General features: G+C 41.7%; 2 protein-coding genes across 2 annotated transcripts; both read left to right on the top strand.

The window, feature by feature from the left end:
- Positions 1-4,068: 4,068 nt before the first annotated feature.
- LOC108578907 (protein yellow) lies at positions 4,069-6,750 on the top strand. Its single transcript, XM_017942323.1, has one exon. The coding sequence runs from the start codon at positions 4,231-4,233 to the stop codon at positions 5,530-5,532; it is 1,302 nt and encodes a 433-aa protein (XP_017797812.1). The 5' UTR covers positions 4,069-4,230; the 3' UTR covers positions 5,533-6,750.
- Positions 6,751-12,215: 5,465 nt separating this feature from the next.
- Positions 12,216-16,350, top strand: LOC108578848 (ubiquitin carboxyl-terminal hydrolase 22). Its single transcript, XM_017942255.1, has 7 exons — positions 12,216-12,411; positions 12,607-13,047; positions 14,266-14,398; positions 14,500-14,715; positions 14,786-15,200; positions 15,286-15,852; positions 15,928-16,350. Exons 2-7 carry the CDS (start codon positions 12,928-12,930, stop codon positions 15,983-15,985), a joined length of 1,509 nt encoding a protein of 502 aa, XP_017797744.1. The 5' UTR covers positions 12,216-12,411; positions 12,607-12,927; the 3' UTR covers positions 15,986-16,350.
- The last annotated feature ends 344 nt before the right edge of the window (positions 16,351-16,694 follow it).

Genomic DNA, 16,694 nt, shown 5'->3' with positions numbered 1-16,694 from the left:
TGGATGAAAACAATGAATAAGAATGATCCTGACGGACGTCTGGAAGCATCTCGATGATCGGTGATGTCGAAATGGCCGCCACCTATTACAGATACACACCAACAACTGCCACACACGTACATTATTACTGTTATAACATTACGTTACATGTCGCATGATAGTGAGTCAACAGTTACAATATGCGACGCTCGTCATCGTTCGCGCCTTCAATCGGCCAATGAAACCATCTCTTCTATGGATCATTGTCGCAGATGACCTTCGCGAAATCCGCCTAATTTGTCTTCTTCAACGAACCGCGTCGATTTCCAACAGATTTCTCGCGGAGATCTCGTTTCTTTTACTTTTATCCACCATTTCAAGTCTTTTCTTCATTCATGATTATTCTGTAAAAAGTGTGTCTCAATAGCTGGAAATTAGGGATCGTGAACGTTCCATTGCGATCGATGACGAGGAGAGGGTGAAAAAGTTGTCGATTTCCAACAGATTTCTCTCTCGGAGATCTCGTTTTTTTCTTCATCCACGATTTCAAGTCTTTTCTTCATCCATGATTTCGAGAATTATTTCGCAAAAAGTGTCTCAATAGTCGGAAATTAGGTATTGTGAACGTTTCATTGCGGTCGACGATGAGGAGAGGGTGAAGAAGTTTTGGATTTTCAACAGATTTCTCTCAGAAATCTCGTTTTTCGTTTATCCACTATTCCAAGGCTTTTCTTCATCCACGATTTCAAGGCTTCTCTTCATCCACGATTTCTTCTTTTCTTCATCCATGATTTCTTCTTCTCTTCATCCACGATTTCTTCTTCTCTTCATCCACGATTTCTTCTTTTCTTCATCCACGATTTCTTCTTTTCTTCATCCACGATTTCAAGGCTTCTCTTCACCCCCGATTTCAACGCTTTTCTTCATCCACTATTTCAAGTCTTCTCTTCATCCACGATTTCAAGGATTATTTCGCAAAAAGCGTTTCTCAACAGTAGGTGTATCTTTAGTTGGAAATTACGCGTCACGAACGTTCCATTACGATCGACGATGTGGCGATTGTCAAAAAGCTGTCGGTTTCAGGATGATGGATATATATGTAGTATGTAGTTGAATGGCTGCCAGAACGTTTATCGTACCCCTTTCACGCGTGTCGCCGTTCCACCTTCGAAAATATGGCACTCATCGTCCCATTCATTGACTCACAGGAACCACTGATCGAACGCAACAGACCATGCTACTATTTCTGTGAATTGCATCAAACGCGTCAATGATGTAACATTCATCTGCTCTCAACACCAGTTGTGTCCATGGTTAATCTGACTAAATATATCCACCTCCATTACCTCCTGCGTACAGATCCCTGTTTTTCATCTATCAGAAAACAGAAGGTAACGAAGATAAATAAATGAGAAGTTGTATGTTGATTGATTCGATGATCATTTCGCGGATCGATCGTCGTCCAGAAAAAAGAAAACGACGAGTTATAACAGCTGTACAGGGTGTGTTAAAATTTGTGACGTAAGTTCTACGCGAGATTTTTTAGATTAGCTGTTTAGAAAGTGGATCGATCGTCGATCGATGTTAATTTGGTAAATTATCAAATTATAGCTGTACAGTGTGTATCAAAAATCGATCGTTTAGAAGTCGGGACATAGATCAGTTTGCACAAAAATTGCAGTAATGAAACTTTACGGATTTGATGGATCTTGACGAATCTCTCGAGATAAAAGGGAATGTAAGAATTGTAATATTGCCAGAAAATCAAACGCTAACAGGGTCTAATGATGGATATCTGTTCTAGCTGTCATCCAATACACTCATTGATCCATCTGACTCGGTCGAGATCAATGGACCACGAAGCAACGGAAACTGATCGGCACGCGGTCGACTTTGTATGACAGCGTCGATGAAATATTAACACCGTGATCAATATCGTCGGCTGATACTTGTCCTGAAACAGATATAACAACCTGACGTTAAAATACACACAGCGACAAGGAGTGCGCAAGTTCCTTCCATCGATGACCTCCATTTCTATGTCAGAACGATTATTTATTTATTTTACAGGACAAACCTATTGACCCTTTCCCAAACGAGTCACTTTTGATACTGAAATCGAGATCAATTTTCGTTGGAATACTTAAGTGGAACATATTCCTCTCGTTCCTCACGAAAGGGTTAAGATACAGGACCAGATAGATACAGAAGTATTCACGAAAGATCGACTGTAGTTATTTAAAATTACACGAAGAAAAATTTCGGTTGACTTCGTTTTTACATTTTGACGAGAGAAGCAAGAATAAATATAAAAAATTGGCTGATAATAACGTATGACGATAAATAAACGAATACGTAATTTCTAAGTCACGTGGCGTTATAAAGGGTTAAAGAGATCGACAGATATACGAACGGAAGAACGCGTGTAAATGCTGTGCTACAATTTTGGCAACTCTCCCCTGTGATCTATAAATAAATCAAATCTGCGATAAATTTCATTATAAGAGAGTTGCAATTAGGTAACACTACACGCAGATAAAACTTTCAAAACGCTCGTTCTAAAACTTCAAAGTGAACCACAGAAGAATTATAAATTCTATTCGACTGGTTCTTCGATAGAAGCGTGACCCTTTGATAGAACGTTTCTTTCCTCGTCGGTTAGGAGACAGAGAGAAACGAGTCCAACGGAATTCCGTGCAATGCGATTGTCCAGACGAAGAAACGACCGTTGAATCGATTTTTCGGGATCATCTCTGTTACTTAGAGGGGAAGATAAAGCGTAACGTAACAGCCTTTTCTAAGCGCTCCCTTTTCATACGTTTCCTTTTCAAGCGAATCGAGCCTTACAACCTATTGCAGCCTCAACCGTCCTTCGTTAAGCGTAACAATGAAGGTACGCGGAAAAAACCGTAGGTTTCTAAGAAGAGCATTAACGTAATCACCGGTTGGAAATTGACAGAGAATCGCTGGACAATTCTCCGCCAATTTACCGGTGATTTTGTTATAACAAATCAAGGCGCCACGAGACAGAGAGAGAGAGAGAGAGGCAAATTGAAAAGAGGCGATATTTCTGTGAAATTTCTAAGAAGACTCGAAGAATCCTACGTTCATTCTTTTTCTCACCTGTGTTAAGTATTTGAACGCGTCAGCCTAATTAACACGTTCACTGTTCCCTGAACCACATACATGACTTGGTATACTTTCAACTCACCCACGCAAGATACTTTTCTTTTCTTTTTACACAGAAAGGAAATAATTATTCTGTCACCCATTTTTTTTCACAAAAAGAAACATTTTCTTCCAAGTAATTTTTAAAACTGACTCGAAATTAACTTTTCTACTCGTACTACTTGCACAGCGAACGTGTTAACGATGCTGAACGATGGAAGCAACCGTATGCAGATTAGAGGATATTTTAATTCCATGGTCGATCGAGGTAGCAACTAAAGATATGACACAGAATTTCCATAAGTCTCGAAAGGAAACGTACAATCTCAACAACGAAGAATCTCTCTCTATATATATACATATACTCCTTCCAATTCGCGTCAAGTTGAATAACAAGTTATCCAAAAATAAAGCGCAACAATTGTCCCGAACGACAACCACTGTCGATTCATTCTCGCAAGAATGTTAATTTGCGTATCCAGGATGCATCATCGACCCGCGGCTAAAGTAGCTAACAAGTAAGCTACGTTTCGCGTGGAATAGTGGATGGTGGGGAGCGAGATCGTGCTGGGTGGTGTTCCTGTTGCACGTACATACCCACATGCATCCCCACGTAACGATTCGCACGTGTGATCGTACACGTGCACGCTACACGCATACACGCGCGCAGAGAGAGAGAGAGAGAGAGAAGAATCGTCCTATGTAAATACACGAGGAGGCAGTTGGTGGGGGCACGACGCCTCTCTAAGCGACGCTCCGCGTCTTCGTCAGTCAAATCGCGATCGTCTCCGCGTGATGGGCTAGCTGAACTCCTAGTACAGACGAAGAGCAAGTAAGCAAGCAAGCAATCGGTGTGATTGGACGGGTGTTTAAAAAAAACATATCTAAGTTGACAAAAGTGGGCCAGCTAAACGCGCGCCACAGTTGCCGGGCCACGAACGCTCCTGTTCCGGATATCAGCTTTCAACTGGATCGTCGACGGGTCTTCGCCTCTTCCTGCCACGTGATCGGACTGAGAAAAGTGAGACACGTAAGTGAGTGGTGACGTTTAAAGTGGTGAACGGATAAGGGACGCAGAGAAAAATGAAGACTCTCACGTTGTTGCTGGTCCTGGTCACTATGACTCAGTGTCGCGACCACGAGCCCTTCCAGGTGATCTTCCAATGGGACACCATCGATTACAACTGGCCATCCGAGGAGGAACGACAATTCGCTATCACCCACAACGATTACGTTCCCGAATTGAACGCTATAGCTGGTATAAAAATTTGGAAGAACAAAATGTACCTGACTATACCGGGATTAACCAGCGGAGTACCTGTGGTTCTAGCAGTCACGGCTAGCATGCCTGTGAACCAAACGACCGCTCCTAAACTCGACGCTTTTCCCACCTGGGAGATGCAGAAGCTCGGAGATTGCAGTGCCTTTCAGATGGTGATGAGCATGGAGATCGATCCGAAAGGGCGAATGTGGGTGATCGATTCTGGAACGAGATACGCTTTCGTTTCTAAGACGAAGACCAAGTGTCCTCCGAGATTGGTGATCCTGGATCTCGAGAACAACGGGGAGATCCTTCGAACTTACGAGTTCCCTGATCACGTTGTTCGCCAAGGCAAGACCGTGTTGAACGATCTAGTCTTGGACCACGAAGACGGTGGCATGGCATACATCACGGACAACGATTACGAGGATCCAGGTATAATCGTCTACTCTCTGAAAAGGAACACCTCCTGGAAGATCAGACACGACTCTATGAAAGCTAAACCCGAGGCCTCTCCGTTCATGGTAGCTAAAACTCCTGTCAGCATACTTATGCCTATCAGTGGAATCGCCTTGTCTCCAGCTAGCAACCAAGACAGACAAGTGTACTATTCGCCGCTCTCCTCGTTTCATCTCTACTCTCTACCGACGTCGGTGCTGAAGGAAAACATGTCGAACGTGGACGAGCACGTGAAAGAGCTCGGAAGGAAGAATTCTCAGACCGATGGTATGATGATGTCAGCGAACGGTGTGCTGTACTTCGGCCTACTAGCCGACGATGCTGTGGCCATGTGGGACACCAAACAGTCCACCTCGTTCACCACTGGCCAAAGAGTGATCGCTAGGGACCACACGAGGTTACAGTGGCCAGACACGTTCGCGTTCGACGAGGACGGCAATCTCTACTGTGTGACGAACGCGTTGCAGAACATACTACGGCAACGTGTGAACAGCAGTATCTCGAATTATCGGGTGATCAAGGCGAAGACCGGAGTGAAGAGTTACCAGTATTTGGAGGATGGATCCGCGCCGGAACAACCAGATATACCAACATCAGGGGCGAGCAGGATTAACTTCGTTATAGCCACTGGATTAACCATTCTGTTGACCATTGTCGTGCAGTAACGTCTTTCTCTCCCCCCCCCCCCCCTCTCTCTCTCTCTTGTCCATTTATTCGTGTCCCTCTTCTATACGAATACGCTCGGGTATACCAAAGACGTTCGTCTAATATCCTTCCAATTGTACATCACAGAGATATATATTATTATATACGTCGCAGTGTTTCTGTGTGACCTGTCTAGAGGTGGTGATGAAACGGTTTGAAATTTAGTTTGACCATTCAAAATCAGCGAACATTCAATTCTCTGTTACATATCCTCTCTTCTGATCTAACTCTGTAAGGTTTCTTCAATCGTTACGAAGATCCTCTCGGGAGAGTATTGACAGTTAATTCCGAATTTTTCTACACGTGTAACGTGTTCGCGCAAACACTTGTAGATCGGCGATTCGCGGGGCTAAACCTGGGGGAATCCTGTCAGTTAGGGAATAATTGGATCACAAGATCGCATTAAATCCGACGAGCAACAATCTAAAGTGAAACATTAGATCTCTCGGGTTTCAAGACTGCCAGAGAACGGGTCTGTTCAATGTCGTTTTGATTATAATCATCTTCGAGATTCTCATCGATTCATCCTCTAGTATAATAATTATCCGGCGTACGCTCTCCTACTATATACTCTCGAGCATGACTCGATAAACATACAGAAAAATACGTGGCAAAAATGTTAGAATTTTCTTCGTTTAGACACTCGACGGTAACTTTCGCTGTTAGCATCGTGTATTAATAACGCGATCAGTATTCCTCTCGTGCCTCTGTTACATTAATCAGGCCAAGAGTGTAATTGAATCGCCGAACGTGTTAACATCGTTGAAACGAAAAGAATCGCACTTTCGTACGGGGGGAGGGCGAAACTTTTCTACGCGACACACCGTCGCATTCGCGGTTAATTGACCCCGAATTAACATCGGCCAATAGCCACTATTAAATCTGCCGGGCGAATTAAGACGCTTCCAGGCCGATAGCACGATTACAGCGGGAGAAAATTCGACGGTGAACGTAAAATTGTCAAAAACGTTTGTTGCCGCGCGTCGAGGGTTGAAAGGGAAAATACGGAACGTTTGTGGACGAAGGCCATTAACGACGATAGCTGCTGCTAATCGAGAACCTGTCTCCCGGCGTAGGGGAGAGAAACGAAATATCGTCGAAAAGTCTACGGAGCTTAATGGAGTTACTTAGCTACACGAGAGATATGAAGAATTCGGGGTCGAACAACAGGGCAACGCGACAATGAACGACACTGATCTTTCTGACTCGAGAAATTGATCCTCTGTTACACGATACACATTCCATCTCCGGGGACTGTTCGATTTTTCCGAATCCTCGAGGACTTCAACACGGCACGCACTACTTATTACACTTCTTATCGTTACAATAAATTCATGCTAATCGAAGTAATTGGAACGTCTTATCGAGAGGGCATTCGGTGACACAAAACCTGGACATTGGATAATTCATGTTGGTGATTACGATAATCGTCTTAAGTGAAACATCGAAAAATATGTCGAATTTATCGCTTGTTTCGTGTCGCGTCGATTTACACTTGTAACAATGTGGAAATCGAATTTTTACAATTAAATTGCGGATTTTTGTGCGAATTTATATTTTTCAGAATATAGTAAAAAGAAGTAGATTTACGGTAGAAAATTATTTCATCTACCAGGCAATTATAAAAAGCACTGTAATTTTGATATTTCGTATATTTTTTCGTATTACGCGGATTCTATATAATTTCGTACCTTCAAATTTCTTATAAACGCATAAAAATCCGCGGTCTAGTTGTAATACAGAATTGATGGCCGAAAAGTGTAAATTCGTCTCGAAACGAAACATCGTCTCTGATTACTTCGACTGGTATATAGATATAAATTTCCAGCGTATTGTTGTTTTATCGAATTATCGCATTAATTATTACATAGACTGGATACAAACGTAAGTCGCAGAGGATACAAATTCAGGGGAAACAACCATTTATTATCAACCTGTTTCCTTGCTAGATTGCAATATCGTAACGAGGGTAATTACCATGAATTATACGTGTTATTTATACATCTTTGACCTGACACAATGAGTCTCGTATGATCTTGACAAAAAAATGACATACCGATTCTTTTTTTGTTTTTTTTTCTTCTTCTTCGTTTGCAACAGGGAAAAAGGGAGAAAGACGAGATAGATGATGAATTTCTAGTACCTTAATATATAAACGTATGTATGTATAATTGGTGTATACGCTACACTATGTAACATGTACGAATAGCTTTAATGCATATGGCCTTATTTTACGACGATGAATTGAAACTGTATACCACGTTCCGTTGGAAAGCACGCGGCGTTAAATATGAGTCATTTGTCCGTAAGCGCTGGTGAACGCAACTTTCCGCCATTTTCGCCACATTTATCACTTGCAATTATTGTCCCGTTTCGCGGAACGAATATAGCAATGTGTGTTATCAGTTCTGTTTACTCCGAGAAACGTAACATCGCTTCTTTCTTTCTTTTTTTCTTCAAGCATCCAAAATAATCGACGAAATTTTTATCGAGATCCGAAACTCAAGTTCACAATACTCGATCGTCCGCGCGAGCAATAAAATTCGGTTCATCGGACACACCCTGTACGATCGATCGTGGTTCGAAGAAACGGAAGTACAAAGAGGATGGTTTCGAAGTTCTGTTCAGTAGCGGAGAATTGTCACGTTCAAAGGCTGGCTATTAAACAGACACAATGACGGTGTGAAATGAATCTTTCATACGTCGCGTTACGTGGCCGGAATTCGTGTTTGTTAATTGAATGAAAAGAGAGAAAAAAGAAGAAAAAAGATGAAAAAAAAAACGGGGGAGTTCCAAGAGCGACACGAACGACGTGTTCGAAAAGGAAAACGAAGGAGCATGTTCGCGGTGGCAATCTCGCTTTCAGCCTCCCTTCCCACAATTGTCTCCACTTTCAGCCACGCAGCGTCCCAGTTTTGCGGCGAAGTGAGCCGCACGCACATTATTATACACGCCTGCAAAACGGAGCCGGGACCTAGCCCTGAACCACGAGTCAACGAACGCCCAGGGAGAGGCTCGGAAGATTACAAAACTTCGCCGGAGAACTGTGTGCACGCTCTACACCTGAGATTAATCACGCCGATCGTACGAGTCGTCGGGAAGCACTCCTGCTCGAATCGCGCCACCTATTTTCCACCTTGTCGATCGATCAGATCAACGTGACGGAGCGCAAGGAGCATGTGAAACTCGACAGTTTCGCTAACTTTACCTAAACAGGCCTTTTAGATACGCACACAGAGAAAAAAAAAAGGCTTCTTTCCTATTTTCCACCACGAATCGATGATTTCACCGTGGAAAAGTGAATTTCCATAGGAAAATTTCCACGCGACGTTAACACCGATAGAGAAAGAGGGAGGTTGAAGGCTAACGAAAAATGTATATACTACGCGCGCAACAGTGAATCATAAATCGTGCACGCAAAAAGCGCAGCCTTCGAAATCGAGACTCGCGGCGGTCAATTGCGCTTACAACAAATGATGTCATCGCGCTATGAAAAGAATATTAAGTGTCTTCGGACTGGTGTGTACGACAACGGTGTTCAAGGTAGGTTTCGGTTCGCTCGTCGTGATGATTAAGCGCTAACTGAAAAGTTCAGGGAGACCGGTCGACGAAAATTCGTCTAAAATTAAACTCGAGCGCTCGCGAGGAACCACCTCGAACTATCCGTGTCCAGACAACGATTACACGGCTTTCCCTCGATTAGAGATGACCATCGGATAATGAACGGATATTTAGATCCGCGAACAGTGATTGTATATTTGATTCGATGGTCGTGGAATTTCAACAAAACGCGTTCTTCGTTTTGTTTCGAGAGACACGCTTGTATCGCGTTATTCGATTAAGAATGTAACACACTTGTAAAGACGTACGTTGTTAAACGAGGATAGTTGTGTTGTTACTAAGAGTAATTCAGCGAGCGTTGTAAAGATTCAACATTGATCGACCAGTCTTCCGGAATTCTAGTCTCTAGAGTGGCACCAGTGGCGCTTTTTGACAATGGAAACAAGTGTCGACAGTGTAGGTATAGTCGATGGAAACGACAATACGGTGAGAACGCAAAATCGATAAGGCGTTAAAGTATAAACGTAATCTGAGATAAGAAGGTAGAATCTCCCTTTGAAAATTTTTAACAGCTGAAGATTACATTTACCGATACGATTCATTCCAGTAACTCTATCGACGCTTCAACAATTTACAATTAACGATATAATTTACAAACTGACTATATCGGTTCCATCGACTGTACAAAGTGTTCTATCATATAACAGGTCTGTAAGTATGCTTTCTATTACGCGAGAAAGGTTTCGTTCGGTTTCGTTGAGGGTTTCGCTCAGTTGAGCCCGATTACAGCTGATTTTCAGGCTGGAACGCTTCACGTGCGATCCGAGAGAATCGTTTCCTGTTTATTCCATTCGTTTAAGGAGAATTTCGCACGAGATAATGATTGGTCCTCTGTCCATGACGACTCACGGGAAGCGAAACGGAACTACAACAGAAGTACGTTAATTATGTTGTTTCGACGTCGTCTTACGTATTAGTATAATCTGTACACCGAGAAGATTAATATATTTTCTATAATCGTAAACCACGCGGAGTGTTCACTAATAAACGGTACGAATGGTAATTCTGCGTGTGAAGGTAGATCGAAGAAAAGTCGCTTTTGACAAGCAACAAAACACAGGTCATAGCAATTTATAGCTGGAAATGCTATTTTTGTGAACTGGAATGTTGGACAGCTGCAAAATCGATTTTCTAGAAAAAAGTTTCGTAATGTTGCGTTTGTTATTGGACACCCTGTACATTCTGTAGTATAGAAGGTATAAAAGATGTATCGTCGCTCGTACCGTTAATGATTTATCACTTCGTGTATTAGAGTATAATGTCGCTATTATATAGTGTTTATGTAAATTATGTCTTATTAATAAAGAGATAGATGTTAGCTGTCCTCAGATTCTTTCTTCGAGAACGCTTAATATTCACTTCGTCTGTAACTCTTAAGATTGCATAACCTGCAACATAAGTAAATTCCGCCTCGGAGGTTATCTTACCAGATCTTCGTCAATACTTTTTTTTAAATAGCATTTTTTTAATAGCATCATTTAACACGTCGTGCTTCCTGGTCATGTGTCACCTTCATGTCACGTCGATGATAGACGTAACTCGAGGCTGAGTATTGCATAAACTTCCGAAAAGAAACGATGCCGGAAATATAATTATGAACGAAACCATATTCGAAGAGAATGAAATTTTGAAAAATTCCGATCTGAGTACGTTTGTCTAATGATATTTTTAGATTCCAGAGTTATCGAGGTAATGGAATTAAAAAGAAAGTACGCTTTGGATCGTTTTGCACAGAAAATTATTAAAACGCATAACAGCTTTAAACTTCAATCCTGTTTTATCTACCGAGACATTACTGTTCTACCTTATCTACCAACAATTCTTGAAGGTAAGAAGTAGATGACGCTGAGAATACTTTTTCAACTGATTCGTTGCAGTCGGTAAAAGTAGATTCGATTTATTGCATGCATGTGATGGCTTTGAAAATTCGTAGATACACATAAAAAGAAATGATTCCTTACCACGTTTAATTGAACATTTTTATTCGAAGAAACTTAAAATGTTAATTTAGACATTACGTAGCATTTTATAAAAAACAACATAACGTACAATATTTCTAACGAAAGTAACAGTAAATCCGGTAAAAATAATCGTACATCAAGTCACCCATCCCTTTTTCGAGGTTAGATTAAAGTACTGATTGAAATGTAATACAATTGGTACGCCATTGTTGATAGACAATGAAGCTGTAGAATAGCATTAAATCTGGATGGGTCACGCAACCAAGGAATTATCAGTTAACGGTCTTACTTTTTGCGAGCCATTGGGAATGCGATTCCAAAGGGATGTATATCGTGCGCAGCTGTTCCTTTAGGGTGAGAGGGGTTAGGAAAGAGGGGCTTTCAGGAACGTGTAACGTTTTCTTCAATCCCTGACCAAATAGAGAACTTGCACAACAATTTTTCCCACTTCACTTTCACACGTGCATTTCACGTTGAATAGAAAGATATATCGTCAAAGTAGAAATATAATACACGAAAACTTTTACTGTCCTTTACATATTACGTATTGCACGTTTCCTTTCAACTTTTTAACATACTATTTTATAAATAGAACAATTTTCATTTGCATTTGATTTTTATCTACTTCGCATCGCAACTAAAACTTCGCAAATCAGTTTTTTGCTTGCGGAACCACACTACAAAAATGACCGAAACTGTGAATTTTTTTCCCGCAAAATTTGAAAAGACAGTTCCTGCCAACCAATCGCGAGTTAATACGCAAAAGTAGATACTCCTTATTGGCAGAAATCTTTTGTCTCGATACACGATCATCTCCGATATCGAGAATCGAAATCACGCACGACCCGCCAATCAGAGAACGTGTTACAGCTGAACGGATATTACGAAGTATTCCAAGATTTTGTGGACATCTTCCCAATCTAATTGCTACGAAATACTAATTACACGATTTGCTTTCTAGAATTTTGCGAGTCTTGTTGAAAAATCAAATAAATGTTTAAGAACCCTTAGAACCCTTGAAATAGTCGTCCCTGAGACCGTTCTGCCATTACTGGTGGGGGCAAAGAGGGGCTGGCTCGTACCGGCGGCGCCTGCAGTGACCGGCTGGTGTCCGTGAGCACCCGGGTGTCGAAAACGTGGACACGAGAAGTCGTAAGAGTCAAAGCGGTGCTTTCCCTGGAAAAGCTCGACGTGTTAGGGCATTGGTGATTTGCCCGTATCTCGTTGTCCGAAAGAAATATCGTATCTGTCTCGTCGGTCAGTCGCGCGCGCCTCTATCTTGATCCGTCTGCCGCCTCTCTCTCTCTCTCTCTCTCTCTCTCTCTCTCTCTCTCTCTCTCTCTCCGTCGTCTGTCTCTGTTCAACCAACAGGAGACAGATCGGTGTGCGGTGTGACAGCGATCGACTGGCTACGACCCTGCACGGACAACCCTTGCGCTCTTTTTTTTCAAGGCTCACGCGGTTTTCCATGTCAACGACACGCGCGCTTCTGCCAAGGCCAGCGTGCTACGCCCCGCACAAAGCAGCCTCCACCGTCACCGTCGCCGTCGCCGTCTCCGCCGTTAAACGACCGCTCCACGTACTCGTGCCCGTCGTCGACGGTCTGTTGTTGTCTGTGTCGCATCGCTGGTCAGACTTCTGTTCGTCGTTTTTGTGGTCATCGCCTCGACTCGGGTTAGACTCGAGGAAGGCCGGCGAGCATCCAAGTTCGTCCAGGGCTATTACCAGGGTGAAGAGAAGGAGATACGGCAGCGTCGCTCACGCCAACCTGAGATGAGCGACCATGGCTGCATACACTTGAATAATTTCAAAGCAGCCAAGGGTATCCAGCCGTACAAAGTGATACACTCTTATTTCGTGACCAGCACGTCGACCGAGGCACGCGTAAGAAAGGTGCGACTATCTTTTTCTTGCGTGATCCGTGGTCAAGGTTCTGTCTTTGTCTCTTTCTCTTTCTCTCGCTTTCGCCTTTTACACTATGTTGTAGCGTTCGTCCGTCCGTCCGTCCGTTTGTCTGTTTCTCTTTTCCCATTCTGTATAGCCCTACTACGTATCGTGTTCGTATCGATACATGATAAAAATGAAGCGAATTAGAAAAATGAGAAATCACTGCGACACCGAGGACCTTCGTAATCTCGGAAGTTGCAAGATCATTCTCTCTCTTTGTCGTCGTCGTCTCTAGTGCCACTCTCGGGATCTTGAGTCACGGAGTATGCAAATTCTACCCAGAATGACAATCGGATTTGCAAACACGCGCATATTGGTTACGAGGCTTGAATGCACAACGTGCTGCTTTTTTTTCGTATGTTCATTCATGTTTCTAGGTGTGAGACGGCCGCCGGCAAATCTCGTCTCTCACCGTGCTACACACCTAAGAAATTACTCTTTGTTCGCCTTCTGAATATAACGGTTGATCTTGAATATCAGTCTCCATCTGTCTATTACTCGGAAGTATTAAAGAAGAAATTGATGCATATGTTGCAAAGAGACTTATCGAATTCGTAACAGCGATTTGTTCTCCGTTCCTTTCTCTTTCTTTTCAACTGTCTTTATCATCGTTGACTTGATGTTTCGATTACCGTAACATGAAACCGTTTGACTCGAAAGTAACCGTCACTTTTAATAATAATTTAGAATGGTATTGTCGCAACACTAAACGAAAGCAATTGCACAGATAATCGTGGTAATTGCGATAGACGATAATGAAAACTGTGATGATGATATCATTTATTTGAGTTCGTACTGTTACTTTCATGGACGGTTCATGTGTGAAGATGGATTTAAAAATGGCCGCCGTATACGATTACTCTGTCGGTACGAAGTTCTGATAGATTTGTTGCTCACGTAAAGTAACGGTATTGCAGATTTATGATTCTGCTGGTACCGTTGATCCAATGAATATTTGCATCGGCCTATAGTTCGATGTAATTATGTTTCGTTAAATAAATCTTTGTATCCTACATTATGTATGAAGTAAAATATATATGATAGCACTCCCCATCTTTCCTGAGACAGTACTTTTATCTAATCTATATAAATGCGTTATTATTATACAATTTTGTATCTTTTATTATATCTCGTACAATAAATAAATAATTTTTATGTTTTTAGGCTGTTAGCTGTTTATGTCACACATGTAAATCATACAAAGACCGCCTTCATTCTTGTCTTCACTGTATATTCTTTGGCTGCTATGCAAAAGGTCATATACAGGAACATGCAAAGACAAAAAAGCATTTTTTAGGTAATTATATATACATACATACGTATATATATATATATATATTCCATCATATATCTATATTACAGAGTATATATGTATAATGTGTGTATTTTATGTTGCAGCTGTTGACCTTTGTTATGGAAATATTTTGTGCTTCCAATGTGGGGATTATGTATACGATAGGGAATTATTGGCAGTTGCTAAGGCACAGTGGAGTGAATCTGCAAAATCATTGAGCTTTGGAGAATTCTATAGAGCATGGGAACCGACACAAATAGAGGCAGAATTATTGAGAAAACATCCGCGCAGACGGCGTGTGGTCGAAAATTCCACCATAGGTAGAACTGCAGAACTTATATATTTGAATGTATTTTCGAACGTATATTAATCGATATGTCACGTTTTTAGGTCTAAGAGGACTCATAAATCTTGGAAGTACATGTTTCATGAACTGTATTGTACAGGCGCTCATACACACGCCGCTATTACGAGATTATTTTCTTGCTGACCGTCATCACTGCCCACAGCCGACACGCTGCCTGGTCTGTGAAGTGTCCCATCTTTTTCAGGAATTTTACTCCGGTAGCAAAGCACCACTGACGCTTCATAAGCTTCTCCATTTGATCTGGACACACGCCAGACATTTAGCAGGTTACGAACAGCAGGATGCCCATGAATTCTTTATAGCTACACTCGACGTTTTGCATAGGCATTGCGAAGCGGCGCCAATCTTAGTGAAGGATAATCCACATCACTGTAACTGTATCATCGATCAAATCTTTACCGGCGGGCTTCAAAGTGATGTAGTTTGTCAGGCGTGCAAGTACGAGCCAAATGCACCGTATAATATGTATTAACGTATTTTCTATCCTGATAGATCCGCAAGTTGACGTAATATTTTTTTTTAGCGGAGTGTCCACTACGATAGACCCGTTCTGGGATATATCTTTGGATTTGGGTCCAGCGGCTAGCGCATCGGGTTCCGATAGTTCTGGTCCTCCTACCTCATTATTAGATTGCCTAGAAAGGTTCACACGTGCAGAGCATTTGGGATCTAGCGCAAAAATAAAGTGTAGTAATTGTCAAACGTATCAAGAGAGCACGAAGCAATTGACGATGAAGCAACTCCCTATTGTGGCCAGTTTTCACTTAAAACGATTCGAGCACTCTAGCATTCAGGACAAGAAGATTTCCACGTTCATCTCGTTTCCAGAACAATTGGACATGACTCCTTTCATGTCGCACAGACGAAACGGTAACAACAATAGTGCAATGATGGATGGACTGCCAAAGAATGGGGAAGACATGACATTCAGCGACAATAGATATTCTTTGTTCGCGGTGATAAATCACGAAGGATCTTTGGAGACTGGACACTATACTGCCTTCATACGGCAGCAAAGAGATCAATGGTTTAAATGTGACGATCATTTGATTACGAGGGCACGATTAAAAGATGTTTTGACCAGCGAAGGGTGAGTTCATGGCACTGGTCACAGTGCCATCAGTATCATTACCAAGGATCCAGTGAAATAACCTTTCCTTTTCAGGTATCTTCTTTTTTATCATAAACAAATTTTGGAGTACGGTCGAAACACCAAGGTGTAAAACGTTAGATTGTGTAATTAATTTATTTATCACGACGAATCATGGGCGGTAGACTTAAGTTTTGTTTAGTATCTTAAAGAAAAGAAAGGAAAAGAAAACAAAGAAACAGAAAAGAACTGTGTGAACAGTTATATCTGTTCTAAAATTTGTTTCGTACGTTTCATCCGACTCACGTCGGACATGCATGATCTGTACAACAGAAAACATAAAAGAATAAAGAAACGCAGGCCTCAAAAAACGAAATTTCGAACTCTCGTTTTGAAATGACACCATTAGAAAGTGCTACGGACAGAACATAGTTTCGAAGAAGTTAGAGGAGAGAATTTAATGAACGACTATACTATTACGCTTTGATCGTGCGATTAAGAAACGAAGGATAAAATAGAAATTAATCACTGTTAAAAAAAAATAGTCAAGATCGACCGGATGTCACTTTGTTAGTGTAGATGTTTGTCGTGATTGTTACGATACTTTTAACTGTCAATTTTTCGGAGAGTACGAATGTAAAGAAATCGTGTTCGTTCTACTATTATATTTTACTTTTCTTTCCACCGTTATGTTAATTGTGTTTGACGAAATCTAGGCTGACGCACACGGCGATCGATATCCCTGTTCGTGTCCTAAAGTAACATAAGTGTAGTTTTAAGATTAGCTCAATTTTTTTAAATGACCGATCGCATTTTTGTATATCGCTGACTGTTGTTATATT

This window comes from Habropoda laboriosa, unplaced genomic scaffold, assembly GCF_001263275.1.
Source record: "Habropoda laboriosa isolate 0110345459 unplaced genomic scaffold, ASM126327v1 scaffold62, whole genome shotgun sequence".
Lineage (NCBI taxonomy): Eukaryota > Metazoa > Arthropoda > Insecta > Hymenoptera > Apidae > Habropoda > Habropoda laboriosa.
Note: the sequence above shows the minus strand (reverse complement) of the source record. Positions and strands in the feature narration are given on the sequence as shown.

Coding starts and splice junctions, on each gene's coding strand:
- LOC108578907 (XM_017942323.1), top strand. CDS start 4,231: ATGAAGACTCTCACGTTGTTGCTGGTCCTGGTCACTATGACTCAGTGT.
- LOC108578848 (XM_017942255.1), top strand. CDS start 12,928: ATGAGCGACCATGGCTGCATACACTTGAATAATTTCAAAGCAGCCAAG. Junction 13,048..14,265: donor CCGAGGCACGCGTAAGAAAG/GTGCGACTATCT, acceptor TTATGTTTTTAG/GCTGTTAGCTGTTTATGTCA. Junction 14,716..14,785: donor GGTCGAAAATTCCACCATAG/GTAGAACTGCAG, acceptor TCACGTTTTTAG/GTCTAAGAGGACTCATAAAT.